At 40.3% G+C, this 27,918-nt stretch overlaps 2 protein-coding genes across 4 annotated transcripts in view; one reads left to right on the top strand and one right to left on the bottom strand.

Moving 5' to 3' along the window:
- LOC132881998 (uncharacterized) overlaps positions 1-19,072 on the bottom strand; it is a 90,575-nt gene extending 71,503 nt beyond the window's left edge. The window contains exon 1 of the mRNA XM_060915141.1: positions 18,665-19,072. The gene's annotated coding sequence lies outside the window, so the exon portion shown is untranslated. The remainder of the gene's footprint in view (positions 1-18,664) is intronic.
- pmt (phosphoethanolamine methyltransferase) overlaps positions 1-27,918 on the top strand; it is a 104,559-nt gene that overhangs the window by 49,378 nt on the left and 27,263 nt on the right. The window contains exons 2-3 of one of the 3 annotated variants that reach the window (XM_060915138.1): positions 20,955-21,052; positions 25,197-25,368. In XM_060915138.1, coding sequence (XP_060771121.1) covers positions 21,037-21,052; positions 25,197-25,368 — 188 coding nt within the window. In that variant the 5' untranslated portion in view covers positions 20,955-21,036. Of the gene's footprint in view, positions 1-15,012; positions 15,211-20,954; positions 21,053-25,196; positions 25,369-27,918 lie in introns of those variants that run through there. The other 2 variants (XM_060915139.1, XM_060915140.1) reach the window with 2 other exon arrangements.

Below are 27,918 nucleotides of genomic sequence, written 5' to 3'. Positions count from 1 at the left end.
AGTGTTGGGGTGGAGTTTATTTATAGAGACAGTAACAGTGTTGGGGCGGAGTTTATTTATTGTGACTAACAGTGTTGGGGCGGAGTTTATTTATAGTGAGAGTAACAGTGCTGGGGCGGAGTTTATTTATAGATACAGTTACAGTGTTGGGGCGGAGCTTATTTTTAGTGACTGTAACAGTGCTGGGGCGGAGTTTATTTGTAGAGACAGTTACAGTGTTGGGGCAGACTATATTTATAGAGACAGTAACAGTGCTGGGGCGGAGTTTATTTATAGACACAGTTACAGTGTTGGGGCGGAGCTTATTTATAGTGACAGTAGCAGTGCTGGGGCGGAGTTTATTTGTAGAGACAGTAACAGTGTTGGGGCGGAGTTTATTTATAGACAGTAACAGTGTTGGGGCGGAGTTTATTTATAGAGACAGTAACAGTGTTGGGGCGGACTATATTTATAGAGACAGTAACAGTGCTGGGGCGGAGTCTATTTATAGTGACAGTAACAGTGTTGGGGCAGAGCTTATTTATTGAGACAGTTACAGTGTTGGGACGGAATTTATTTATGGAGACAGTTACAGTGTTGGGGCGGAGTTTATTTATAGAGACAGTTACAGTGTTGGGGCGGAGTTTATTTACAGAGACAGTTACAGTGTTGGGGCGGAGCTTATTTATAGTGACAGTAACAGTGCTAGGGCGGAGTTTATTTGTAGAGACAGTAACAGTGTTGGGGCGGTGTTTATTTATAGAGACAGTAACAGTGTTGGGGCAGAGTTTATTTATAGAGACAGTAACAGTGTTGGGGCAGAGTTTATTTATAGATACAGTAACAGTGTTGGTGCGGAGTTTATTTATTGAGAAAGTTACAGTGTTGTGGTGGAGTTTATATATAGAGACAGTTACAGTGTTGGGTCGGAGCTTATTTATAGAGACAGTTACAGTGTTGGGGCGGAGCTTATTTATAGAGACAGTTACAGTGTTGGGGCGGAGCTTATTTATAGAGACAGTTACAGTGTTGGGGCGGAATTTATTTATGGAGACAGTTACAGTGTTTGGGCGGAGTTTATTTATAGAGACAGTAACAGTGTTGGGGCGGAGTTTATTTATAGAGACAGTAACAGTGTTGGGGCAGAGTTTATTTATAGATACAGTAACAGTGTTGGGGCGGAGCTTATTTATAGAGACATTTACAGTGTTGGGGCGGAGCTTATTTATAGAGACAGTTACAGTGTTGGGGCGGAGCTTATTTATAGAGACAGTTACAGTGTTGGGGCGGAATTTATTTATGGAGACAGTTACAGTGTTGGGGCGGAGTTTATTTATAGAGACAGTAACAGTGTTGGGGCGGAGTTTATTTATAGAGACAGTAACAGTGTTGGGGCAGAGTTTATTTATAGTGACAGTAACAGTGTTGGGGCGGAGCTTATTTATATAGACAGTTACAGTGTTGGGGCGGAGTTTATTTATAGAGACAGTTACAGTGTTGGGGCGGAGCTTATTCATAGTGACAGTAACAGTGCTGGGGCGGAGTTTATTTGTAGAGACATTAACAGTGTTGGGGCGGAGTTTATTTATAGAGACAGTAACAGTGTTGGGGCGGAGTTTATTTATAGAGACAGTAACAGTGTTGGGGCAGACTATATTTATAGAAACAGTAACAGTGCTTGGGCGGAGTCTATTTATAGTGACAGTAACAGTGTTGGGGTGGAGCTTATTCATAGAGACAGTTACAGTGTTGGGGCGGAATTTATTTATGGAGACAGTTACAGTGTTGGCGCGGAGTTTATTTATAGAGACAGTAACAGTGTTGGGGCGGAGTTTATTTACAGAGACAGTTACAGTGTTGGGGCGGAGCTTATTTATAGTGACAGTAACAGTGCTGGGGCGGAGTTTATTTGTAGAGACAGTAACAGTGTTGGGGCGGTGTTTATTTATAGATACAGTAACAGTGTTGGTGCGGAGTTTATTTATTGAGAAAGTTACAGTATTGTGGTGGAGTTTATTTATAGAGACAGTTACAGTATTGGGGCGGAGCTTATTTATAGAGACAGTTACATTGTTGGGGTGGAGCTTATTTATAGAGACAGTTACAGTGTTGGGGCGGAATTTATTTATGGAGACAGTTACAGTGTTGGGGCGGAGTTTATTTATGGAGACAGTAACAGTGTTGGGGCGGAGTTTATTTATAGAGACAGTTACAGTGTTGGGGCGGAGCTTATTTATAGTGACAGTAACAGTGCTGGGGCGGAGTTTATTTATAGAGACAGTAAGAGTGTTGTGGCGGACTATATTTATAGAGACAGTAACAGTGTTGGGGCGGAGCTTATTTTTTGAGAGAGTTACAGTGTTGGGGTGGAGTTTATTTATAGAGACAGTAACAGTGTTGGGGCGGAGTTTATTTATTGTGACTAACAGTGTTGGGGCGGAGTTTATTTATAGTGAGAGTAACAGTGCTGGGGCGGAGTTTATTTATAGATACAGTAACAGTGTTGGGGCGGAGCTTATTTTTAGTGACTGTAACAGTGCTGGGGCGGAGTTTATTTGTAGAGACAGTTACAGTGTTGGGGCAGACTATATTTATAGAGACAGTAACAGTGCTGGGGCGGAGTTTATTTATAGACACAGTTACAGTGTTGGGGCGGAGCTTATTTATAGTGACAGTAGCAGTGCTGGGGCGGAGTTTATTTGTAGAGACAGTAACAGTGTTGTGGCGGAGTTTATTTATAGACAGTAACAGTGTTGGGGCGGAGTTTATTTATAGAGACAGTAACAGTGTTGGGGCGGACTATATTTATAGAGACAGTAACAGTGCTGGGGCGGAGTCTATTTATAGTGACAGTAACAGTGTTGGGGCAGAGCTTATTTATTGAGACAGTTACAGTGTTGGGGCGGAATTTATTTATGGAGACAGTTACAGTGTTGGGGCGGAGTTTATTTATAGAGACAGTTACAGTGTTGGGGCGGAGTTTATTTACAGAGACAGTTATAGTGTTGGGGCGGAGCTTATTTATAGTGACAGTAACAGTGCTAGGGCGGAGTTTATTTGTAGAGACAGTAACAGTGTTGGGGCGGTGTTTATTTATAGAGACAGTAACAGTGTTGGGGCAGAGTTTATTTATAGAGACAGTAACAGTGTTGGTGCGGAGTTTATTTATTGAGAAAGTTCCAGTGTTGTGGTGGAGTTTATTTATAGAGACAGTTACAGTGTTGGGGCGGAGCTTATTTATAGAGACAGTTACAGTGTTGGGGCGGAGCTTATTTATAGAGACAGTTACAGTGTTGGGGCGGAGCTTATTTATAGAGACAGTTACAGTGTTGGGGCGGAATTTATTTATGGAGACAGTTACAGTGTTTGGGCGGAGTTTATTTATAGAGACAGTAACAGTGTTGGGGCGGAGTTTATTTATAGATACAGTAACAGTGTTGGGGCGGAGCTTATTTATAGAGACAGTTACAGTGTTGGGGCGGAGCTTATTTATAGAGACAGTTACAGTGTTGGGGCGGAGCTTTTTATAGAGACAGTTACAGTGTTGGGGCGGAATTTATTTATAGAGACAGTAACAGTGCTGGGGCGTAGTTTATTTGTAGAGACAGTAACAGTGTTGGGGCAGAGTTTATTTATAGATACAGTAACAGTGTTGGGGCGGAGCTTATTTATAGAGACAGTTACAGTGTTGGGGCGGAGCTTATTTATAGAGACAGTTACAGTGTTGGGGCGGAGCTTTTTATAGAGACAGTTACAGTGTTGGGGCGGAGTTTATTTATAGAGACAGTAACAGTGCTGGGGCGTAGTTTATTTGTAGAGACAGTAACAGTGTTGGGGCGGAGTTTATTTATAGTGACAGTAACAGTGTTGGGCGGAGTTTATTTAAAGAGACAGTAACAGTGTTGGGGCAGAGTTTATTTCTAACTACATTAAAAGTGTTGGGGCGGAGTTTATTTCTCGAGACAATAACAGTGTTGGGGTGGAGTTTATTTATAGTGACACAGTTCTGGGGCGGAGTTTATTTATAGTGACAGTAACAGTTCTGGGACGGAGTTTATTTATAGTGACAGTCACAGTGTTGGGGCGGAGTTTATTTCATGACAGTCACAGTGCTTGGCCAGAGTTCATTTATAGATACAGTAACAGTGTTGGGGTGGAGTTTATTTATAGTGACAGTAACAGTGTTTGGGCGGAGTTTATTTATTGTGACTAATAGTGTTGGGGCGGAGTTTATTTATAGTGACAGTAACAGTGTTGGGGCGGAGTTTATTTATTGTGACCAATAGTGTTGGGGCGGAGTTTATTTAAAGATACAGTAACAGTGTTGGGGCGGAGTTTATTTATAGAGACAGTTACAGTGTTGGGGCGGAGTTTATTTATTGTGACCAATAGTGTTGGGGTGGAGTTTATTTATAGAAACAGTAACAGTGTTGGGGCGGAGTTTATTTATAGAGACAGTTACAGTGTTGGGGCGGAGCTTATTTATGGAGACAATAACAGTGCTGGGGCGGAGTTTATTTATTGTGACTAATAGTGTTGGGGCGGAGTTTATTTATAGTGACACTAACAGTGTTGGGGCGGAGTTTATTTATTGTGACCAACAGTGTTGGGGCAGAGTATATTTATCGAGACAGTAACAGTGTTGGGGCGGAGTTTATTTATTGAGACAGTTACAGTATTGGGGTGGAGTTTATTTATAGAGACAGTTACAGTGTTGGGGCAGAGCTTATTTATAGAGACAGTTACAGTGTTGGGGCGGAGTTTATTTATAGAGACAGTCACAGTGTTGGGGCGGAGTTCATTTATTGAGACAGTTACAGTGTTGGGGTGGAGTATATTTATAGAGACAGTTACAGTGTTGGGGCGGAGCGTATTTATAGAGACAGTTACATTGTTGGGGCGGAGTTTATTTATAGAGACAGTAACAGTGCTGGGGCAGAGTTTATTTATAGAGACAGTAACAGTGTTGGGGCAGAGTTTATTTATAGAGACAGTTACAGTGTTGGGGCGGAGCTTATTTATAGAGACAGTAACCGTGTTGGGGCGGAGTTTATTTATCGAGACAGTAACAGTGTTTGGGCAGAGTTTATTTATTGAGACAGTTACAGTGTTGGTGTGGAGTTTATTTATAGAGACAGTAACAGTGCTGGGGCAGAGCTTATTTATAGAGACAGTTACAGTGTTGGGGCGGAGTTTATTTATCGAGACAGTAACAGTGTTGGTGTGGAGTTTATTTATAGAGACAGTTACAGTGTTGGGGCGGAGCTTATTTATAGTGACAGTAACAGTGTTGGGGCGGAGTTTATTTATCGAGACAGTAACAGTGTTTGGGCAGAGTTTATTTACTGAGACAGTTACAGTGTTGGGGTGGAGTTTATTTATAGAGACAGTTACAGTGTTGGGGCAGAGCTTATTTATAGAGACAGTTACAGTGTTGGGGCGGAGTTTATTTATAGAGACAGTAACAGTGTTGGTGTGGAGTTTATTTATAGAGACAGTTACAGTGTTGGGGCGGAGCTTATTTATAGAGACAGTTACAGTGTTGGGGCGGAGCTTATTTATAGACACAGTAACAGTGTTCGGGCAAAGTTTATTTATAGGGACAGTAACAGTGCTGGAGCGGAGTTTATTCATAGAGACAGTAACAGTGTTGGGGTGGAGTTTAATTATAGAGACAGTAACAGTGTTGGGGCGGAGTTCATTTATAGTGACAGTAACAGTGTTGGGGCGGAGTTTATTTATAGTGACAGTAACAGTGCCGGGGCGTAGTTTATTTACAGAGACAGTAACAGTGCTGGGGCGGAGTTTATTTATAGAGACAGTAACAGTGCCGGGGCAGAGTTTATTTACAGAGACAATAACAGTGCTGGGGCGGAGTTTATTTATAGAGACAGTAACAGTGTTGGGGCGGAGTTTATTTATAGAGACAGTAATGGTGCTATGAGGAAGGGTTTACAGCAACAGTAACAGTGCTGGGGACAGAGTTTGTTTACAACGACAGTAAGCAATTTCCCAGCTTACGATCTGGTCTGATCTCATCTCATCTGTAGCCGGTTTATCCTGTTCTACAGGGTCGCAGGCAAGCTAGCCTATCCAAGCTGTCTACGGGCGATAGGCAGGGTGAATCAATCTATCTATCTATCTATCTATCTATCTATCTATCTATCTATCTATCTATCTATCTGTCTGTCTGTCTGTCTGTCTGTCTGTCTGTCTACAGTGGTGCTTGAAAGTTTGTGAACCCTTTAGAATTTTCTATATTTCTGCATAAATATGGCCTAAAACATCATCAGATTTTCACACAAGTCCTAAAAGTAGATAAAAAGAACCCAGTTTAACAAATGACACAAAAATATTATACTTGGTCATTTATTTATTGTGGAAAATGATCCAATATTACATATCTATGAGTGGCAAAAGTATGTGAACCTTTGCTTTCAGTATCTGGTGTGATCCCCTTGTGCAGCAATAACTGCAACTAAATGTTTCCGGTAACTGTTGATCAGTCCTGCACACTGGCTTGGAGGAATTTTAGCCCATTCCTCCATACAGAACAGCTTCAACTCTGGGATGTTGGTGGGTTTCCTCACATGAACTGCTCGCTTCAGGTCCTTCCACAACATTTCGATTGGATTAAAGTCAGGATTTTGACTTGGCCATTCCAAAACATTAACTTTATTCTTCTTTAACCATTCTTTGGTAGAATGACTTGTGTGCTTTGGGTCGTTGTCTTGCTGCATGACCCACCTTCTCTTGAGATTCAGTTCATGGGCAGATGTCCTGACATTTTCCTTTAGAATTCGCTGGTATAATTCAGAATTCATTGTTCCATTCATGATGGCAAGCCGTCCTGGCCCAGATGCAGCAAAACAGGCCCAAACCACGATACCACCACCACCATGTTTCACAGATAGGATAAGGTTCTTATGCTGGAATGCAGTGTTTTCTTTTCTCAAAACATAACGCTTCTCATTTAAACCAAAATGTTCTATTTTGGTCTCATCCATCCACAAAACATTTTTCCAATAGCCTTCTGGCTTGTCCACGTGATCTTTAGCAAACTGCAGATGAGCAGCAATGTTCTTTTTGGAAAGCAGTGGCTTTCTCCTTGCAACCCTGCCATGCATACCATTGTTGTTCAGTCTTCTCCTGATGGTTGGACTCATGAACATTAACATTAGCCAATGTGAGCGAGGCCTTCAGTTGCTTAGGAGTTACCCTGGGGTCCTTTGTGATCTTGCTGACTATTACACGCCTTGCTCTTGGAGTGATCTTTTTTGGTTGACCACTCCTGGGGAGGGTAACAATGATCTTGAATTTCCTCCATTTGGACACAATCTGTCTGACTATGGATTGGTGGAGTCCAAACTCTTTAGAGATGGTTTTGTAACCTTTCGCAGCCTGATGAGCATCAAAAACGCTTTTTCTGAGGTCCTCAGAAATCTCCTTTGTTCGTGCCATGATACACTTCCATAAACATGTGTTGTGAAGATCAGACTTTGATAGATCCCTGTTCTTTAAATAAAACAGGTTACCCACTCACACCTGATTGTCATCCCATTGACTGAAAACACCTGACTCTAATTTCACCTTCAAATTAACTGCTAATCCTAGAGGTTCACATACTTTTGCCACTCACAATCCAACACAGGTAATTTAACAGCGCTGGAGAATTGACTTTTGAATATTCATCAAGCATGCATACTCTCAGCCCTCAGCGCTCTCCTTATACAGTGGTACTTGAAAGTTTGTGAACCCTTTAGAATTTTCGATATTTCTGCATAAATATGACCTAAAACATCATCAGATTTTCCCACAAGTCCTAAAAGTAGATAAAGAGAACCCAGTTAAACAAATGAGACAAAAATATTATACTTGGTCATTTATTTATTGAGGATAATGATCCAATATTACATATCTCATCTCATCTCATTATCTCTAGCTGCTTTATCCTTCTACAGGGTCGCAGGCAAGCTGGAGCCTATCCCAGCCGACTATGGGCGAAAGGCGGGGTACACCCCGGACAAGTCGCCAGGTCATCACAGGGCTGACACATAGACACAGACAACCATCCACACTCACATTCACACCTACGGTCAATTTAGAGTCACCAGTTAACCTAACCTGCATGTCTTTGGACTGTGGGGGAAACCGGAGCACCCGGAGGAAACCCACGCGGACACGGGGAGAACATGCAAACTCCACACAGAAAGGCCCTTGCCGACCCCGGGGCTCGAACCCAGGACCTTCTTGCTGTGAGGCGACAGCGCTAACCACTACACCACCGTGCCACCCTATTACATATCTGTGAGTGGCAAAAGTATGTGAACCTCTAGGATTAGCAGTTATTTGAAGGTGAAATTAGAGTCAGGTGTTTTCAATCAATGGGATGACAATCAGGTGTGAGTGGGCACCCTGTTTTATTTAAAGAACAGGGATCTATCAAAGTCTGATCTTCACAACACATGTTTGTGGAAGTGTATCATGGCATGAACAAAGGAGATTTCTGAGGACCTCAGAAAAAGCATTGTTGATGCTCATCAGGCTGGAAAAGGTTACAAAACCATCTCTAAAGAGTTTGGACTCCACCAATCCACAGTCAGACAGATTGTGTACAAATGGAGGAAATTCAAGACCACTGTTACCCTCCTCAGGACCAACAAAGATCACTCCAAGAACATGTAATAGTCAGCGAGGTCACAAAGGACCCCAGGGTAATTTCTGAGCAACTGAAGGCCTCTCTCACATTGGCTAATATTAATGTTCATGAGTCCACTATCAGGAGAACACTGAACAACAATGGTGTGCATGGCAGGGATGCAAGGAGAAAGCCACTGCTCTCCAAAAACAACATTGCTGCTCGTCTGCAGTTTGCTCAAGATCATGTGGACAAGCCAGAAGGCTATTGGAAAAATGTTTTGTGGACAGATGAGACCAAAATAGAACTTTTTGGTTTAAATGAGAAGCGTTATGTTTGGAGAAAGGAAAACACTGCATTCCAGCATAAGATCCTTATCCCATCTGTGAAACATGGTGGTGGTAGTCTCATGGTTTGGGCCTGTTTTGCTGCATCTGGGCCAGGACCGCTTGCCATCATTGATGGAACAGTGGATTCTGAATTATACCAGCGAATTCTCAAGGAAAATGTCTGGACATCTGTCCATGAACTGAATCTCAAGTGAAGGTGGGTCATGCAGCATGACAACGACCCAAAGCACACAAGTCGTTCTACCAAAGAATGGTTAAAAAAGAATAAAGTTAATGTTTTGGATTGGCCTTAATCAAGTCCTGACCTTAATCCAATGGAAATGTTGTGGAAGGACCTGAAGCGAGCAGTTCATGTGAGGAAACCCACCAACATCCCAGAGTTGAAGCTGTTTTGTACGGAGGAATGGGCTAAAATTCCTCCAAGCTGGTGTGCAGGACTGATCAACAGTTACCGGAAACATTTAGTTGCAGATATTGCTGCACAAGGGGGTCACACCAGATACTGAAAGCAAAGGTTCACATACTTTTGCCACTCACAAATATGATAATATAGGATCATTTTCCTCAATAAATAAATGACCAAGTATAATATTTTTGTCTCATTTGTTTAACTGGGTTCTCTTTATCTACTTTTAGGATTTGTGTGAAACTCTGATGATGTTTTAGGTCATATTTTTGCAGAAATATAGAAAATTCTAAAGGGTTCACAAATTTTCAAGCACCACTGTATAAGAACGATACCCTGGTGAGATCTCGCTAACAAGTATTGTGGAGTACTGTTACTAAACTGCAGTTGTCGATAGATAGATAGATAGATAGATAGATAGATAGATAGATAGATAGATAGATAGATAGATAGATAGATAGATAGATAGATAGATAGATAGATAGATAGATAGATAGATAGATAGGCTATTTTTATGTTTATTAGTCTTAGAATAGGACTATGTGAAGCATCTACAGTACACCTTCATGTGAATAAGCTGTTACTATGGAAACAATCATGTATTCAGAGGGAACTCATCATTTATGTTACAGCCAAAACTACTATCAGGGCAGATATATAAAATTAATCTTCACCTACGGACCAATCATATTCGAGTGGTGGTGGCTCACACCACCACCCCCGCCTGTGATACCGCCAATGTGGCTGGCAAATCTGACAGTTCTGAGACATTTTGGGCCTTATAACTAAATGTAGGCGATGGAAGCCCGTTTCCGCCACTTGAAAATAAAAAGTCACATAGTATGTCATAATAATGAGAACGTATCTCATAATTATGAAATAGTATTTTATAATTATGACTTATTATGTCATAATAATGGGAACATTTTCTCAAAATTATGACTTAATATCTCATTATTATGGGATAGTAAGTCATAATTATGAGAAAATTATTATGAGGTGTTAAGTCATTATTATTAGAAACTTTCTCATTATTATGGTAATGGAAATGGGCTTCCATACAAATGCAACTGGTTGATTGATAATGAACCTTGGAAAGGGTACGAAAAAGACAAACCCTCCAAGAGACAATTAACAGACATTTTTAAAGTAACTTCAAGTGCAGGTCAGTCTGATCAGCAAACATGTAGCTAGCATTATCTAATTAGGCCATATTATGTGAAATAAGGGCAGAAAGGGGGCAGTGTGGTGGTGCAGTGGGTGGTGTTACTGCATCACACCCCTGGGGTCCCCAGGTTGATTCTGAGCTGTCCTCCTCATGTGCACGTGGGCTTCCTCCCACCTCCCAGAAACAATACCAATAATTTCCCCTTGGTGTGAAGGTGTGTGTGATTGGTGCCCTGCCACACTGTGGCTCTACCACAGCCCTCATCAGGATAAAGCCATTACTGAAAGTAATTGCGAGTCAGGGCAGACAGACAGACAGACAGACAGACAGACAGTAAAAAATACATTTTAAGCTATTTTTCAGAAGGGTCAATCTCAATATTTCAGTTTTAAGAAATGCCATCATTTGATGTAGTACTGTAGCCTGTGAACTTATTTGAATGGTGTCGTTTAGGTTTTTGTGAATTGCAGTACTGATGTTATAGGTTAGAAAGAAAGAGATGAACTGAGATAAAAGTAGTAGTTCCTCTGGGAAATGCACACAAAAGAAAAAGAGGTATCATTTTCACAACATTTGCTTTAGTATCGCTAAAAGTATTGTAACTCATGTAACCAGTGTAACTCTAAAACTGGTTAAAACTGTGCATTCTGAGATGCTTTTTTGCTCAGAGATATTGGATAGAGTGATTTTATATACTGTAAATTATTTCTTCCTGTCAGCCATGTATGGCCATGCAATATATAAATTCATTTTCCTCTGAATTCTATCATTAACAAGGTGTTTATGCTACTTATCATCTGCTCCCTGGGTGTTTATCTCATCTCATCTCATTATCTCTAGCCGCTTTATCCTTCTACAGGGTCGCAGGCAAGCTGGAGTCCATCCCAGCTAACTACGGGTGAAAGGCGGGGTACACCCTGGACAAGTCGCCAGGTCATCACAGGGCTGACACATAGACACAGACAACCATTCACACTCACATTCACACCTACGGTCAATTTAGAGTCACCAGTTAACCTAACCTGCATGTCTTTGGACTGTGGGGGAAACCGGAGCACCCGGAGGAAACCCACGTGGACACGGGGAGAACATGTAAACTCCGCACATAAAGGCCCTCGCCGGCCACGGGGCTCGAACCCAGGACCTTCTTACTGTGAGGCGACAGCGCTAACCACTACACCACCGTGCCACCCTTGGGTGTTTATTATTATTATTATTATTAATGAAAACCCCAGGAGATAAGCAGTTTCTTAATTACTCAAACCACCTGTCTGATACTAACAATGAAAACACTGAAAATAACACAGATCTTTTTTTTTTCCATATTCCATGCTGGAGGTCAACATTAACTGAAGCTCTTGACTGATACCTACATGATTTTATGCACTGAGCTGCTGCTTCATGATACACTGATAATATACAGTACCAGTCAAAAGTTTGGACACACCTTTTAATTTAGTGGTTTTTCTCACTTTTTTTTTCTTTTTTTTCAATTAAAACTCACTTACTGTTCATAATGATGGATGTCGTTTCTCTTTCTTTAGCTGAGTGGTTCTTGACATAATATGGATTACTACAGTTGTGGAATAGGGCTGTTTACTGTATGTTCCCTTATCAAAAAGAAGTATACTTCAAGTTCATTTTATTAAGTATACTTAAGTAAAGTAGATTTCCTTAAGTATACTTTTGTGTACCAAGTATACTGATATCAATGTACTTACAGTATACTTGTAAGTAAACTAATCTAATACTTCTTGGGACTAAATTGTCCCACTTTTAGTTTATAAAAAGTATACTTTAAGTCTAAGAGAAGTAAACTCTGAGGATACAACTAGTATTTTTAATTTTGTTCTGCAAGTATACTACAAGTAAACTTCTTATATACTAATAGTTTAGTAGTTCTATAGTTGTAGTCCACTCTTTAGTTTACAAAAGCATACTTCATAGTGTACTTGAAATATACTATGAGTTTACTTGCTTTATACTTCTAGTCCACTTTTTAGTTTACTAAAGTATACTTTGTAGTATACTGGAAATATACTATTGGTTTACTTGTTACACACTTCTAGTCCACTTTTTAGTTTATAAAAGCATACTTTTATAACATATAAAAGTATAATGACAGCCAGTATGAGTCAAGTTTGTCACAATGTTCTCACCTTTGTTTTCAAATCTGTTGGCAAATAAAATAATAGAAATGTTTATCTGTCTCTTTGTGGGTTAATAACACTATGTATTGTACATAAAAGATAAGTTTAAGTTCCAACATTGTTTACTCTTAGGCTAGGCTGACACTTGCACGATTCCGTGGCACGCATTGGCACGACTCGAGTCGTGCCAGTGCGCAAACTAGTCGTAAACTGGCGTGAAGTGTGCGTAAACCCGTCGTGACTGCGTGCCATGTCGGGACGAGAATTTTGAAATGTTCAAAATTTTGGTCACGACAAAATTTCGTGACCGGGTCGTGAACTATGCGCAAACTGTTCGTGATCTCGTCGTGAACTCGCCGGGACAATGCGGGAGGATGCATGCCAATGCGTGGAAGTGCGCGCCATGCCACGACTGTCACGAACTGCCACGAATAGTTCACGAACAGCTCACGTCGAGTTCACGACATGTTCACGAATTGGTGCGCGTCGCAGCGTGGCCGTGCCTTCCCACTGACACGGTCACACATTGATGGCACGAGCAGTTCACGACTAGTTTACGCACTTCACGAACAGTTTGCGCATGGCACGAGCAGTTCACGACGAGTTCACGAGCAGTTCATGAGCAGTTCACGACTACTGCGCGACAGTGGCGCTCGCGTCAGTGCGGGGGTATATATAGGGCTTCCCGGACACTTCTCGCCATTCGCAATTTTTTTTCTTGCTTTTTTCTTTAATGTCTTTTATTTTCTATTCCTTCATGACTTTTTTTTGGGGGGGGGTTCGTTTCTTTTATTTCAAAAATGGAACAACTGTGGATGCAGCTCATGAAGCTACTACCATTCCTTCTTGCCAAGGGACAGCACCAGCAGGGGACATGTAGTAATGTGACAGGTAGTCTCGCTGATCCTTTGCATCCTTCTGGGTATGATGGCCGGTTAGAGGCAGCAGCCCCTGCAGGTGTCGGTCAGTCCTCCATCCACCAGGGATCAGATCATGTGTGTCCGGATCTTCGCGGTCCACTTCTGAAATTGCGTGTGGGTATCTGATGAGGATGAGGTTGTGCATGACACAGGCGTGCGCAAGTCGGCACGACACCGTCCGAATTGCGCAAACTCGTCGTGCCAATGCGGGAAGTGCGTAAACTATGCACAAACTATGCGTGAACTCGTCGTGCCAGTTCGTGAATGTGGACGGGCACGCAATCGTGAACTCGTCGTGAACTATGCGTGAACTAGTCGTGAACAGTGCGGGAGCCTCCCAGTTCGTGCCCCAAAATGGCACGACTTGCCACGACAAAATCGTGGCCAAAAGTCGTGCAAGTGTCAGCCTAGGGTTAAGCTAGCTGACCGCAAACTTATGGTACATGTAGATTTAAAAGATGGGATTTAAAACGTGTTGCCATATATCACAAAGAAGCCAATATGTGTGAAAAAGAAGTATTTTATAGGCTACTATCAAAAGGATAAGCACAACTACAGGGCAAGTACACTTAAACTTTTGATCAAGATATACTTGACAAAAGTGTAATAAAGTATTAAAATATTTGTGCCATATGTTTAAGTATACACTTAATAGACTTTTCTATATACTTTTCAGTATAAGCTAAGTATACTTATGTATAACTTTATTAAGTATATCTCTGATAAGTAAATAAAAAATAAACCGAAAGCATACTCTCTTATTTTTAGTTTAAAAGAAGTATACTAGAAGCACACTTGAATAAACTTCTTTTTTGTAAGGGTTTATTATTTACTATTTACTTAATGTGTTTGATCTCAAACACATTAAGAAGGCAAGAAATGGCACTAATTAACTTTTGACGAGGCACCTGTTAATTGAAAAGTATTCCTGGTGACTACCTCATGAAGCTGGTTAAGATAATGACAATAGTGTACAAAGTGTCAAGGTTCTACTTTGAAGGATCTAAAATATGAAACATATTTTGTTTTTTTAACACTTTTTTTGTCTACCATATAATTTCATATACGGTGTGTTCCATGTGTTATTTCATAGTTTTGATGTCTTCAGTATTGTTCTGCAATGTAGAAAATAGTCACAATACAGAAAAACCTATGAACTTTTGACTGGTACTGTATTTGATTGAATAAGCAGATGTATGGGTGTTCTTAATAAATTGGTCAGTGAGCTCAAAATTTGTTCTGGCTGTACTCAGTGGGTATAAGACTCCCTGCCTGAATGCTTGTCCCAGTCCGACCTTGCGTTACAATGTCATTAACACACACACAAAGATCTCTCTCTCTTCTCTCTCTCTCTCTCTCTCTCTCTCTCGATCAGCGTGTGGTTGTGTGCGAACAGCTGGAAAGTGAGTCAGTATTTAAAAGACGGGACAAATAAATAACTGTCAGTCTGAGAGTGACTATCGGATTATTACTACTTACTAATTTTAATAGACTTTTACAAACCACATAGCCTACTGGGTTGTTTGTTTGTTGTGTTTTTAATCTTATTTAGTAGCGTAGTAGCACAGGTTTGAACTTTTTCACAAATTATGGACAAAGGTAAGAGCGCAAGAATATTTTACAAAGTGATTACATATAACTTTAGTTTTATAAATTAATTTTATACATTTAATTTATAAATTTAGATTTGCTTTTAAGGTTGTGGTTTGAATCACTCATAGGCAATGCGCATGCGCACATTAAGTGAGCATGTTATTTGACTGACAGCTGTGCTTTTCAATGGTTTGCCATGATTCATCAGTACTTCAACAGATACCTTGTGTGTGTGTGTGTGTGTGTGTGTGTGTGTGTGTGTGTGTGTGTGTGTGAGACAATGGTGGTAAAAAGTGTTTACCTAGCAGACCAGTGTAGAGAGAAAGAGAAAGGGTGCAGGTTATGTACCTGTCACTATGTAAAATAGAAAGTAATTATAATGCAGTGAATGCTAGATGCCTGGAAACAATAGAAATTATCAGATTGACTGTTGATTTCTTGTGTAATAAAAGTATTTGTGTAAGAGCAGTATTTGGGCCCATGAAACACTTACTACACTAATATCAGACTATATCAGCAGTAAACATGTTTCTGTGGTTCCACTCTAATTCGTTTTCATTTATCTTTGGCAATTTGTGGGAGTTATAAAGCACTTCAGTACACTTTTTAGAGGCAGCATTTGATGTTATTTTACTTTATATTCTGGAGAAAAGGCTTTGTGTTTCGTATTAGACACAGAAAGATTGTTTTCTTTCAAAGGATTGCCAATAGCACCAGTTTATCTGGCAGTTTAATTGTTAACAATATATAAGTAATGGGATTAAAAAAAAAAAAAAACAATTTTATTAAAAAACCATGCAGCAGGGGAACATATAATAGGCATGATATCAAATCAGTACTACATTTGTAGCTGACAAATGTGTTATTCCAGCCCTGGCCTGCGATTTAAACACGGTTTGTTTATTTACAGTCGCAGCTTGTGACCATAGATTTAGGTAGTGCAGGATGACATTAATAACAACATAGCCTCAAAGTAAACTAAGTCAATTAAGCCTGTCACACTCGACTTATAATATAGGCTACTGTCTCGTGAATTTTTAGAGTAATGCCATAATAGGAGGTTGCGAATTGACAGTACCTGAATGAACTTGAACAACCTAACAATGTGCACCAATTTTCAAAGAGCGAGTAAAAAGATATAGTCTGGTCTTATCAGTGCCAGCATATATCTATCCATCCATCCATCCATCCATCCATTATCTGTAGCCACTTATCCTGTGCAGGGTCGCGGGCAAGCTGGAGCCTATCACAGCTGACTATGGGCGAGATGCGGCGTGCACCCTGGACAAGTCGCTAGATCATCACAAGGCTGACACATAGAGACAAACAACCATTCATACTCTCATTCACACCTACGGTCAATTTAGAGCCACCAATTAGCCTAACCTGCATGTCTTTGGACAGTGGGGGAAACTGGAGCAACCAGAGGAAACCCACACAGACACGGAGAGAACATGCAAACTCCACACAGAAAGGCCCTTGTTGGCCACTGGGCTCGAACCCAGAACCTTCTTGCTGTGAGGCGACAGTGCTAGCCACTGCACCACCGTGCCACCTGCCAGCATAGATAAATAATTTCATTTTTAAAAAGAGCATCTCTGAGATAACTCTGCCACCAAATGAAACTGCCACAGTTTGATTTGCCTCATTCATTTAAATAAATCATATGCGCAGATTTGTCACTCATGGCTTTATTGAAATCTTATAATTTTATAAGCTATTGTCACAATTATGATGGTTTCTGGTTTAGCTAGCTACATAACCATGTAGATTAAACTTGATATTCATATCCTTTGTAATCAGTGAATGGACTGAAATCTATTGTAAAAAAAAAAGATGGCAGTGTTCATTTTCATAACTTACAGTAAAATTGATTTTTAAAATAAATTAAACTCTGTCCAATACAACAGATGTGGTTTCTGTCACCACTGTCACATTCTCACAGTGTTCAAGACGAACACAGGATTGGCAATATCCAATTCAGTCAAATTCAGTATTATTTTATCAATGGACATTGTCATAAAGCAGCTTTACAGAAATTCAGACATAGATTTGTGGCATGAGAAAGACAAAGTTGACAGTAGCTTGGAAAAAAATCCCTGAGACAAGAGAAACCTTAAGAGGAAATAAAGGGAAACATATCCTCTTTTGGGTGACACTGAAGAATGTGATTATGAGTCATTATTCTTTCCCAACTTATACTATAACGTCACACTATGAGACAAGTCTGAGTGTGTAGAAAGGATCCTCAGTATGAGCACCCAGGTCCTTTTTTTATTTTAATCAAGACTTTAACCTTAAAGGAGATACACAGAACCTTTATTTTTAAATACATTTCTGAGTGGATAGTTTCTCCATCCCTGACTCTTGTATGCTGCATAAATGGGAATAAAAAATATATATTTTTGAGAGTTAAAGGAACAGTCCACCGTACTTCCATAATGAAATATGTTCTTCTCTGAATTGAGACGAGCTGATCCGTACCTCTCCGAGCTTTGTGCGACCTCCCAGTCAGTCAGACGCGCTGTTACTCCTGTTAGCAATGTAGCTAGGCTCAGCATGGCCAGTGGTATTTTTTGGGGCTGTAGTTAGATGCGACCAAACTCTTCCACGTTTTTCCTGTTTACATAGGTTTATATGACCAGTGACATGAAACAAAGTTCAGTTACACAAATTGAAACGTGGCGATTTTCTATGCTATGGAAAGTCCGCACTATAATGACAGGCGTACTAACACCTTCTGTGCGCTTCGACAGCATATTGATACAATGCGCTGTCGAAGCGCGCAGAAGGTGTTAGTACGCCTGTTCCTTTAAAATCAATCGCAAAGTTGGCATTCGAGCTGCCCCGCTGAGCCAGCCAGCCCTGAGTGCGTGACGTCACAGCGGTAACCGGTTTTAAGGCCAAGGCCTTTGACAGCTATAGACCAAAGCCAGACTTGGCAGGCGAGAGTGGTTGCAATTGCCTCTTCTTTCGGATTTATTGGAGATTCTTCAGATTCCTCAGATAGTAATACATCTGACTGTGATAGTCCTGAAATTGGAGTGTGTACACATGCTACTGCTATACACATAGAACTGTATCAGTTCAAACCATCAGAAAGTGAATCCGATAGTAACACGTCAGCCACGGAGGCCCCCACCTTACGAAATAAAGCCAGAGAACAAAGCCGTCTAGAGAATTGGATGGAATTGAACTGACAGTCTCATGTGACTCTCATTAAAACAGGATAGACATTATATCTTATGCAACATACATGTACATGCATGCATTTTCACTGATAAAACGTAAAAGACTAATTAAATAATCAGATGAACTGAGACAATCACATTCTGAAGCAAATTCAATTATCTTATACCGGTAACTTAAACACACAATACAAGTTACATGTATTAATCTAAATGCAAGTAAACAACAAGTGTTGTTGTTGTTATGTATCCAAATGAGAGTCACATCTTACCTGTCTGTGTTCTCGCTTCTTGAAGGCTGATCTTGGGGCCGACTGTTTTGAAACAATCTGACTTTCGGTTCTTCGTTCAGTTCTTCGTTCATTCGCTTCTTCCACATAACGGTGAGATACTGCTGCTGAGGCAAGCATATTCAGCGGGAAAAAAAAGAAAAAAGGCATATCCAACAGAGAAATCTGACGACTGGTCTACTCATTCTCCATTTTCTCCATACTGAGTACTCCGCCATTACTGCTCGGCTCACACTCCGGGAGAACTGGTGCAACTGAATTTACTTTCCTTTTCTTGTAGTTTTGTTTTCCTTTAATTGTTGGTACTGCATCCTCTTTCAATACAGGCTTATAGCCAATGATCCTCAACAGATCAGAGGTTTCGTACAAGTCATCAATAAAATGCGCCCATGAATTTCTCACAAAACGCATCCAAATCTTTGCAGTTTGAACATTCTTGGGCCATGATTGCAACATAAATCCACCTTCTGTCATGTTACTGCACCCGCCAGCAACACATCTATGTGGCATGGTGATAAATTAGCTCAAAATGGAGGATTGAAGTTGCAGTAAGCTCTGTGTTTTAGTATAGCAAAAATGGCGATGAGACCAATAGTCTTCCTGCTGTGACGTCACAGATGTCAAGGTCATTCACTCAGACTGTTACCTATATGAATCATTTTAATCATAAAAATTACTGTATTAGATTTATTGTTAATGCTTAAAACTATTCCTATGCCATTCTTGAGGTCTCAAGGCATTTATAAACAAAAAGTGAGGCCATGGTTCTGCGTATCTCCTTTAAATCTTTTGTATCCAAGTGAAGTTATCCACTGAAGATTGGATGAGACTTGTGCATTTAGTAAATGCAATACACTTGAGACCACCCACAGCAATCTTTAAGGGAACCACATGGTACCAGCTACAGCAGTCTTTAGGGCGTCCATGTGGTACTGTCCACAATAATCCATAGGGTATCCATGTGATACCATTCGCAGTGATCCTTCGGATATCCATGTTCTTCTTTTTCTTTTGCAGTCTGTCTTATAATGACGATGACGGTTTCATGTGTCATCAGGGACAAATCAATGTCCTCCACTTTTGTCTGTTGTTGGCAAATACGTTCCACAAGTTCCTCTTCCACTGGCCCCAGAGCAGGAAGTGACCAGTGTGAACCTTGTTAACCCGGGTGACGTTCAAGCTGGTATGATACAAGTTCCTTTCAGCCATAGTCATGAAACTGCTTGCAAGGGTTTCAAAGTACTGCTAGCTTTTGCAAGTTACTAGCAGCACTATCTTGACAGAACAGTGGTGTAGCCCAGTGGCAAGAACAGGCCAAGACAAACTGGCATCAATGTCTGCTGCAGTGGCTGACCAGGAGATAGGTTTGTTTAACCCTGCTCTTAGGTGATACCACGGGTCACCTTGCATGATGGCCGTTGGCTCCCAAGGAGCTCATCCGCCCTTTGACAGGTCTTGTTTTTAGTCTTGCTGGGTGACATGCCACCCTCCTCACCAGTATACAATGATGGGGGAGCTGGTTTAGACGCCAACCACCCGTCCATGGGGCAGGTTGTACTGGGTTACAATGTTACCAGTAGCAAGGTCCACCAGGGCCCTGACCTGACACTCAGGATATCCATGTAGTACACTCAAAAAAAAAAAAAAATCATTGGATTTACTTAACCGAGTTATGGCAACTGGTCCCATGAAACTGTGTTAATTTAGATGTATTGAATACAGTTATGTTGAGTTTTTCAACACATAACTGTATTCAATACATCTAAATTAACACAGTTTCGTTGGACTGGTTGCCATAACTTGGTTAAGTAAATCCAATGTTTTATTTTTTTGAGTGTATAGCATCAAAACATTCCAGTTTACAAAGATTCCCTATGCCCATGAATGCTCCAGATATTTACCTAAGAGAAAAGCTATCTTAAAAAAAAAGCTCGAATCAACAAGTCAATTTTCAACCTGATTATACATTGAGGTTGTGTCCTGTACACTAACTGGAAGGCTATTTCATAGGTGGGAGGTTTTGTAGATGAAAGGTCTGCCCCCTGCTGTAGCCTTCATTATTATAGGTAATAATAATAATAATAATAATAATAATAATAATAATAATAATAATAATATAGACCAAAAGTTTGCTCAGGTACTGTGACGTTAGACCATTAAGTGATTTATATTTCATTAGCCTAGTAGTATTTGATAATAAATGTGAAAGTTTACTGGGGGCGAATGCAGTGTGGATAAGATAGGGGTAATGTGATCAATCTTCTGGTTCTAGTAAGGACTGTGGTTGCTGCATTCTGGACTAACTGGAGCTTGTTTTTGAACCTGCTGGAACATCCAGACAGCAAGGTGTTACAATGGTCGAACCTAGAGGTAACAAACTAGTTTTTCTGCATCATGTAGTGACACTGTATTTCTTCTATATTTCTGCAATATTTTTGAGATATTTATGAAAAAAGTCCATCCTAGTAATATTATCTACAGCAGCTTCAAATGAGAGACTGGAATCAATAATCACACCAACGTCTTTTACTTCAGCATATGCTATAACTAGCAAAACATCCAGAATTGCTACGTGATCTGAATGTTTACTTCTAGCTGACTGTGGCCCTTATAGAAATTATTCTGTCTTGTCTGAAATAAGGAGGATGTTACTCAACATCCAGTCATTAAAGCCCTGGTCACACTACAGCTCATGATGGATTTTGCGAAAACTTGGTGATGAAAAATTGGTAACATCGCCACCATTTGTGCAATGCACAGTGAATGTTCTCTGAGCTTTGCGAGTTGTTTTTTGGTGTGGCCTTGTGAGTGGCCAAAAACATCACAAAAAATTTCAGTGCATGCACTGAAACTTGGTAGCGATGTTTTTGTTGGTAAACTAAGCAGCGAATACTCACAGATGGGTTTGGGAATACATCCCGAAGCTCAGAGAAGCATTGCTACCAAAATGCCTCATTTTCATCGATAATCCATCGCAAAGCATTGCAAGCTGTAGTGTGACTGTAGCCTAATGTCCTTTACACATTTCTAAACCTAATACCAAGTTTATGAATAATTGTAATTGTAATAATCTAGGTCCACTACACTTTTCTCTATATGTGCCTCCTCTGATTGAACCTAGAACAGAGTCTTGTGGAATGGCAAACCTTACTTGGGATGCTTGGGAATTCACTGTTTGCATCTACAGATTGATAATAATCAGTCAAATAAGACTGGAGCCAGGAAATAGCCATCTCCAGCAACATTTTCTAATTTGTTGAAAAGAATATTGTGATCTCCGTTATCAAAACGTTTGATCTATTTATGCTAAGATCAAAGAACACAAGCAAGGACCCTAATCAGGGTCATTTACAAATTTATCCAGCACTGTCTCAGTACTTTGATGATTATATGAATGCGATTCCTATGCATGTATGAGCTGAACTGCTGTGTTGCAACCTTTTTAGGATCTTGAAGATAAAGGCATATTGGCCTAAGACAAAGTTCATATTGGCCTATAGCTAGACGGCTAACAAGGGTAATGGATGGATTTTTTTTTTTTATCAGTAGTTTGATAACAGCTAATTTAAATTATTTAGGTACATAGCCTGTGCTGGGGGAGGAGTAGTTTATTTTTAATAGTGCTTTGATTGCTTTTGGTATAAGTGCTCTAGTCCACAAAATGATTTTGAAAAGGAAATTAGTGAAATTAGTTTGGGCTTTTGGAGTGGAGTAAAATACTCTCTAATGATATATTTATAGTATACAGTATTGTTTTTTACATTGGTAGTTATCAACTTGTCTTCCTTTACTGTAAATACTGTATTTCAACATGTGGTGGTCTGGTTCCTAGTTAACTTTGTTATGGTATAAGATAATAATCTAAGATAATTGTTATCTTCTATCAGGGTGGAGAAATATGCTGGTCAGCCAGCAGTAAGAACTTTCCGATAATTAAGGCATGCAATTTGGAATATTACCAGTTTAGTTTGACTGTATTTATGTTCTAACTTTCAAGTGGTCTGCTTTAAGGTGTGAATGTGATCACTATATGAGAGTGTTTTTTTCTCTCTAATTATTTTTCTTTTAAGTGGAGCTATATTATTTAGAGTGTAGCAAAACGGTGACTCTAATGGCCCTTTTCCACTACCCTTTTCAGCTCACTTCAGCTCGCTTCAGCTCACTTCAGCCCGACACGGCTCGCGTTTCAACTACCAAAAAACAGCACGACTCAGCTCGCTTCAGCCCTGCTTAGCCCCTAAAACTCGCACGGTTTTGGAGTGGGGCTGAAGCGAGCCAAAGCGAGCCGAGTGAGGCTGGGGGCGTGAACAGACACTCCCCTGTGCACTGATTGGTGAGGAGGAGTGTCCTCACATGCCCACACATGCCCCGCGAGCACGCTGGGATCTGTAAACACCGTAAACCCGGAAGAAGAAGAATTACGAATTACGAGAATTTCTGAAGCCTTATGCGCCTCGCCTCATCTATACGCTCTTGCCAGTATCTGTCCGCGTTGTCGGTGACAACAAGCCACAGCACCAAGACCAGCAACACTAACGACTCCATGTCCATGTTTATTGTTTACTATTCGGGTCGTGAGACTACCGCTTAAAAGATCACTGATGTCACTGTTTGCGCTGCTTAACGACATCACGTGACGTCCACCCACTTTCGCTAACTCCACCCAATGTGTCCACCCACTTCCAGCCAGCACGGTTCAGCGCGGTTGTAGTCGAAATGCAACTCCAATAGCCTCACTCAGCTCGACTCAGCACGGCACGGCTCAGCCCGACTCAGCCGCGTTTGTAGTGGAAAAGCGGCATATGCATTCGGTCACTTGATCAGGTTCTGTGTGGTCAGATGATGATCCACTTGATAAATCATGGAGATTTTCATTAAAACTGTACAACAGCTGATGTGATGGCATACTTGATGTGAAAGGATGGCAAAGTGCATATACACCGATCAGCCATAATATTATAACCACTGACAGGTGAAGTGAATAACAGTGATTATCCCATTACAGTGGCACCTGTCCAGGGGTGGGATATATTAGGCAGCAAGAGAACAGCCAGTTCTTGAAGTTGATGTGTTGGAAGCAGGAAAAATGGGCAAGCCTAAGGATCTGAGCAATTTTGACAAGGGCCAAATTGTGATGGCAAGATGACTGGGTCTGAGCATCTCCAAAATGACACATTTTGTGGGGTGTTCCCAGTATGCAGTGGTTAGTACCTTTCAAAAGTGATCCAAGGAAGGACAACTGGTGAACCGGCGACAGGGTGTCGAAGGCTCATTAATTCGCATGGGGCACAAGGGCGAGCCCATACAGTCCAATCCCACAGAAGAGCTAGCGTAGCACAAACTGCTGAGTTAATGGTAGCTAAAACAGAAAAGTGTCAATGTTTGCTTTTTCAGCAATTTGTGCGAACACATTATAGGTTATACAGTTATGCAATCCCAATATAACAGTTAGCTTATGTTAGTTTTCACCCTCCCCATTTGGTAGGAGAATCATGATAGCAGAGAGCTGGCTGGTGAATGGGATTTGATCAAGACCAAATTAGAAAGAAAATTGAGGAAAAAGGCAAAAAAAGAAAAATAAAAACTAAAAAATGGACACAAAGTTGCTGTCAGTAAATTATCAAAATTAATATATCAAACAATTACTTTTTCTACTGAAACAACCAGGTTTTGAGATTCAGAATACAGCCCTGGTGGTCTGTTAATATGAATTAGTCGAAAGGAAATTTATTTTATGTGGCTATGTTTATGCTTGTAAAAATACTTGTAATGAATTATTCACATTCTCTATCTTGAGTATCATTATAAATAAATGCAATGCCTTCTCCCCTGCCAGTTAGACAAGGCCAGTGTATATAGCTATATCCAGGAGGCATAGCTGCATTTACTTGCTGGGTCAAAGCTTTGTTTCTGTTAAACAAAGTACAATTTAATCCTTATAGTTACAATTTCATTTACAAGAATCCTTTTAGATATGAGATCTAATATCTAATATCATTAACTAATGTCATTAATTGTCATGTCTGCTGCTTCTCCTCCGCTCATAAATAAAATATTTACGGAGTTAGCATGCCACAGAGTGATTCTTGCTCCAACTGGCCTCTTTTGGTGCTTGTTGTAGTTCCCGTTATTGACAACTATTTGCAATAATAACTCCATGGAGTTAAATGGGGTGCTGAGCATGCTGCCCTACAGTTGCACAGGTGATCAAAGTACACCAGCAGCTCATATCTGTCCTTTTTTTAAATAAATAATTGGTTAATTAAAAGAGGGCATTAGTATTTCAACAGAATTTAAAATGTATCAGGTTGTAAATGAAGATTGGCATGAAGAATTAATGAGGCGTTATTTTTAGTATATTTGAATAATTTCTTAAGGTTTTTTTTAAATAAATAACAAAATGTGCTAGACTGTGCTTGAATGTTATGTCACTTAAAATTAAGTCATTTAATTTGTATTCAAATCTGTGTGCAAACCTTGTAAAATATGTTCAAATTTGTCTCCATGGAAAAAGAGCGTACCACCATGATTGCATTCTGGAAGGAGCATTCTCAACATGCTACAGTGGAGGAGATGATGCTGGACTCCAACGCACAGCAGCTGACCAAGCATGAGCTGCCTGAGATCTTGGAGATGCTGCCCAGCCTGGATGGCATTGATGTATTGGAACTAGGTGCTGGCATTGGGTTAGTGACCTTCTCACTGTATTATTATTGACAGAAACAGAGTTCACATGTGTGAAATCAAGGCCAGCTGAAATGCATCGGGTATTGGTAATGCCATAACCAGGAATTAATTTTGATGTGATGAGGAAATATACAGTGGTGCTTGAAAGTTTGTGAACCCTTTATAATTTTCTATATTTCTGCATAAATATGACCTAAAACATCATCAGATTTTCACACAAGTCCTAAAAGTAGATAAAGAGAACCCAGTTAAACAAATAAGACAAATATATGGTCATTTATTTATTAAGGAAAATGATCCAATATTACATATCTGTGAGTGGCAAAAGTTTGTGAATCTTTGCTTTCAGTATCTGGTGTGACCCCCTTGTGCAGCAATAATTGCAACTAAATGTTTCCGGTAACTGTTGATCAGTCCTGCACACCGGCTTGGAGGAATTTTAGCCCATTCCTCCATACAGAACAGCTTCAACTCTGGGATGTTGGTGGGTTTCCTCACATGCACTGCTCGCTTCAGGTCCTTCCACAACATTTCGATTGGATTAAGGTCAGGACTTTGACTTGGACATTCCAAAACATTAACTTTATTCTTCTTTAATCATTCTTTGGTAGAACAACTTGTGTGCTTAGGGCCGTTGTCTTGCTGCATGACCCACCTTCTCTTGAGATTCAGTTCATGGGCAGATGTCCTGACATTTTACTTTAGAATTTGCTGGTATAATTCAGAATTCATTGTTCCATCAGTGATGGCAAGCCGTCCTAGCCCAGATGCAGTGAAACAGGCCCAAACCATGATACTACTACCACCATGTTTCACAGACGGGATAAGGTTCTTATGCTGGAATGCAGTGTTTTCCTTTCTCCAAACATAACGCTTCTCATTTAAACCAAAAAGTTCTATTTTGGTCTCATCCATCCACAAAACATTTTTCCAATAGCCTTCTGGCTTGTCCACGTGATCTTTAGCAAACTGCAGACAAGCAGCATTGTTCTTTTTGGAGAGCAGTGGCTTTCTCCTTGCAATCCTGCCATGCACACTATTGTTGTTTAGTGTTCTCCTGATGATGGACGCATGAACATTAACATTAGCCAATGTGAGAGAGGCCTTCAGTTGCTTAGAGGTTACCCTGGGGTCCTTTGTGACCTCGCTAACTTTTACACGCCTTGCTCTTGGAGTGATCTTTGTTGGTCGACCACTCCTGGGGAGGGTAACAATGGTCTTGAATTTCTTCCATTTGTACACAATCTGTCTGACTGTGGATTGGTGGAGTCCAAACTCTTTAGAGATGGTTTTGTAACCTTTTCTAGCCTGATGAGCATCAACAGCGCTTTTTCTGAGGTCCTCAGAAATCTCCTTTGTTTGTGCCATGATCCACTTCCACAAACATGTGTTGTGAAGCTCAGACTTTGATAGATCCCTGTTCTTTAAATAAAACAGGGTGCCCACTCACACCTGATTATTATCCTATTGATTGAAAACACCTGACTCTAATTTCACCTTAAAATTAACTGCTAATCCTAGGTGTTCACATACTTTTGCCACTCACAGATATGTAATATTGGATCATTTTCCTCCATAAATAAATGACCAAGTATAATATTTTGTCTCATTTGTTTAACTGGGTTCTCTTTATCTACTTTTAGGATTTGTGTGAAAATCTGATGATGTTTTTGGTCATATTTATGCAGAAATATAGACAATTCTAAAGGGTTCACAAACTTTCAAGCACCACCATACAAAATGGTCATAATTTTTTCCCACAATCTGTAGAGTTATATTGATAAGTGTAGTAGCAGTGATGTCACAAATTCATACCTTTATCATACTTCCAAATGATTAAAATAACATATAAGCACCTTATCCTATAAATGCTGATCCACTTTTCTTTTCCTCTTACTGCAGTAACCCTCCACCAGGCTACTTAATCAACTCATACCTTCATATCTCTATGCTTATCGTGTAGCCATATGGGTTGGGTTTCCTAAAAGCCTCTTAAGGCCAAGAGTGTCTTTAATTATCTTCTAAGATCCATCGTTAAGCTAACGTGGTTTTCCCAAACAACATCGTAGCCAAAGTAGTCCTTTAGTTCACTCTGAATTTACAAGAGACCCGGACCACTCTTTCAAAACAAAGAGCGACTCGCTCACAGCCGAATACACAGAATGCGCACGTGCCTCCGAGGGATTCTCACAGACAACGGAGGAAACTGGTGTTGAATCTGCTGGCAGTGTTCAATTATTTTTCTTGTACATTGCAGGTACATTGAGTTAATCATTAAATAAATACATGAAAACATTATGAATATATTTCAATATGTTATGGAATTACGTACGGATATTGTAATGTCACAATGATAGCGTCACATTTCAATCACATTTAACTCCATTAGGCAAATGATTATTGAATGTCATAAATTAGGCGCATTTCTGCACCTGTAACATTGTGTGTGTGTGTGTGTGTGTGAGAGAGAGAGGTTTTGATCTGTCTCTACCTAAGGAAGTATATACTGTATAAGAGGTCAATTCAACCTCCTTAGGTAGAGACAGATC

This window comes from Neoarius graeffei, chromosome 2, assembly GCF_027579695.1.
Source record: "Neoarius graeffei isolate fNeoGra1 chromosome 2, fNeoGra1.pri, whole genome shotgun sequence".
Classification (NCBI taxonomy): Eukaryota; Metazoa; Chordata; class Actinopteri; order Siluriformes; family Ariidae; genus Neoarius; species Neoarius graeffei.
This window is presented reverse-complemented; position numbering and strand designations above follow the sequence as displayed.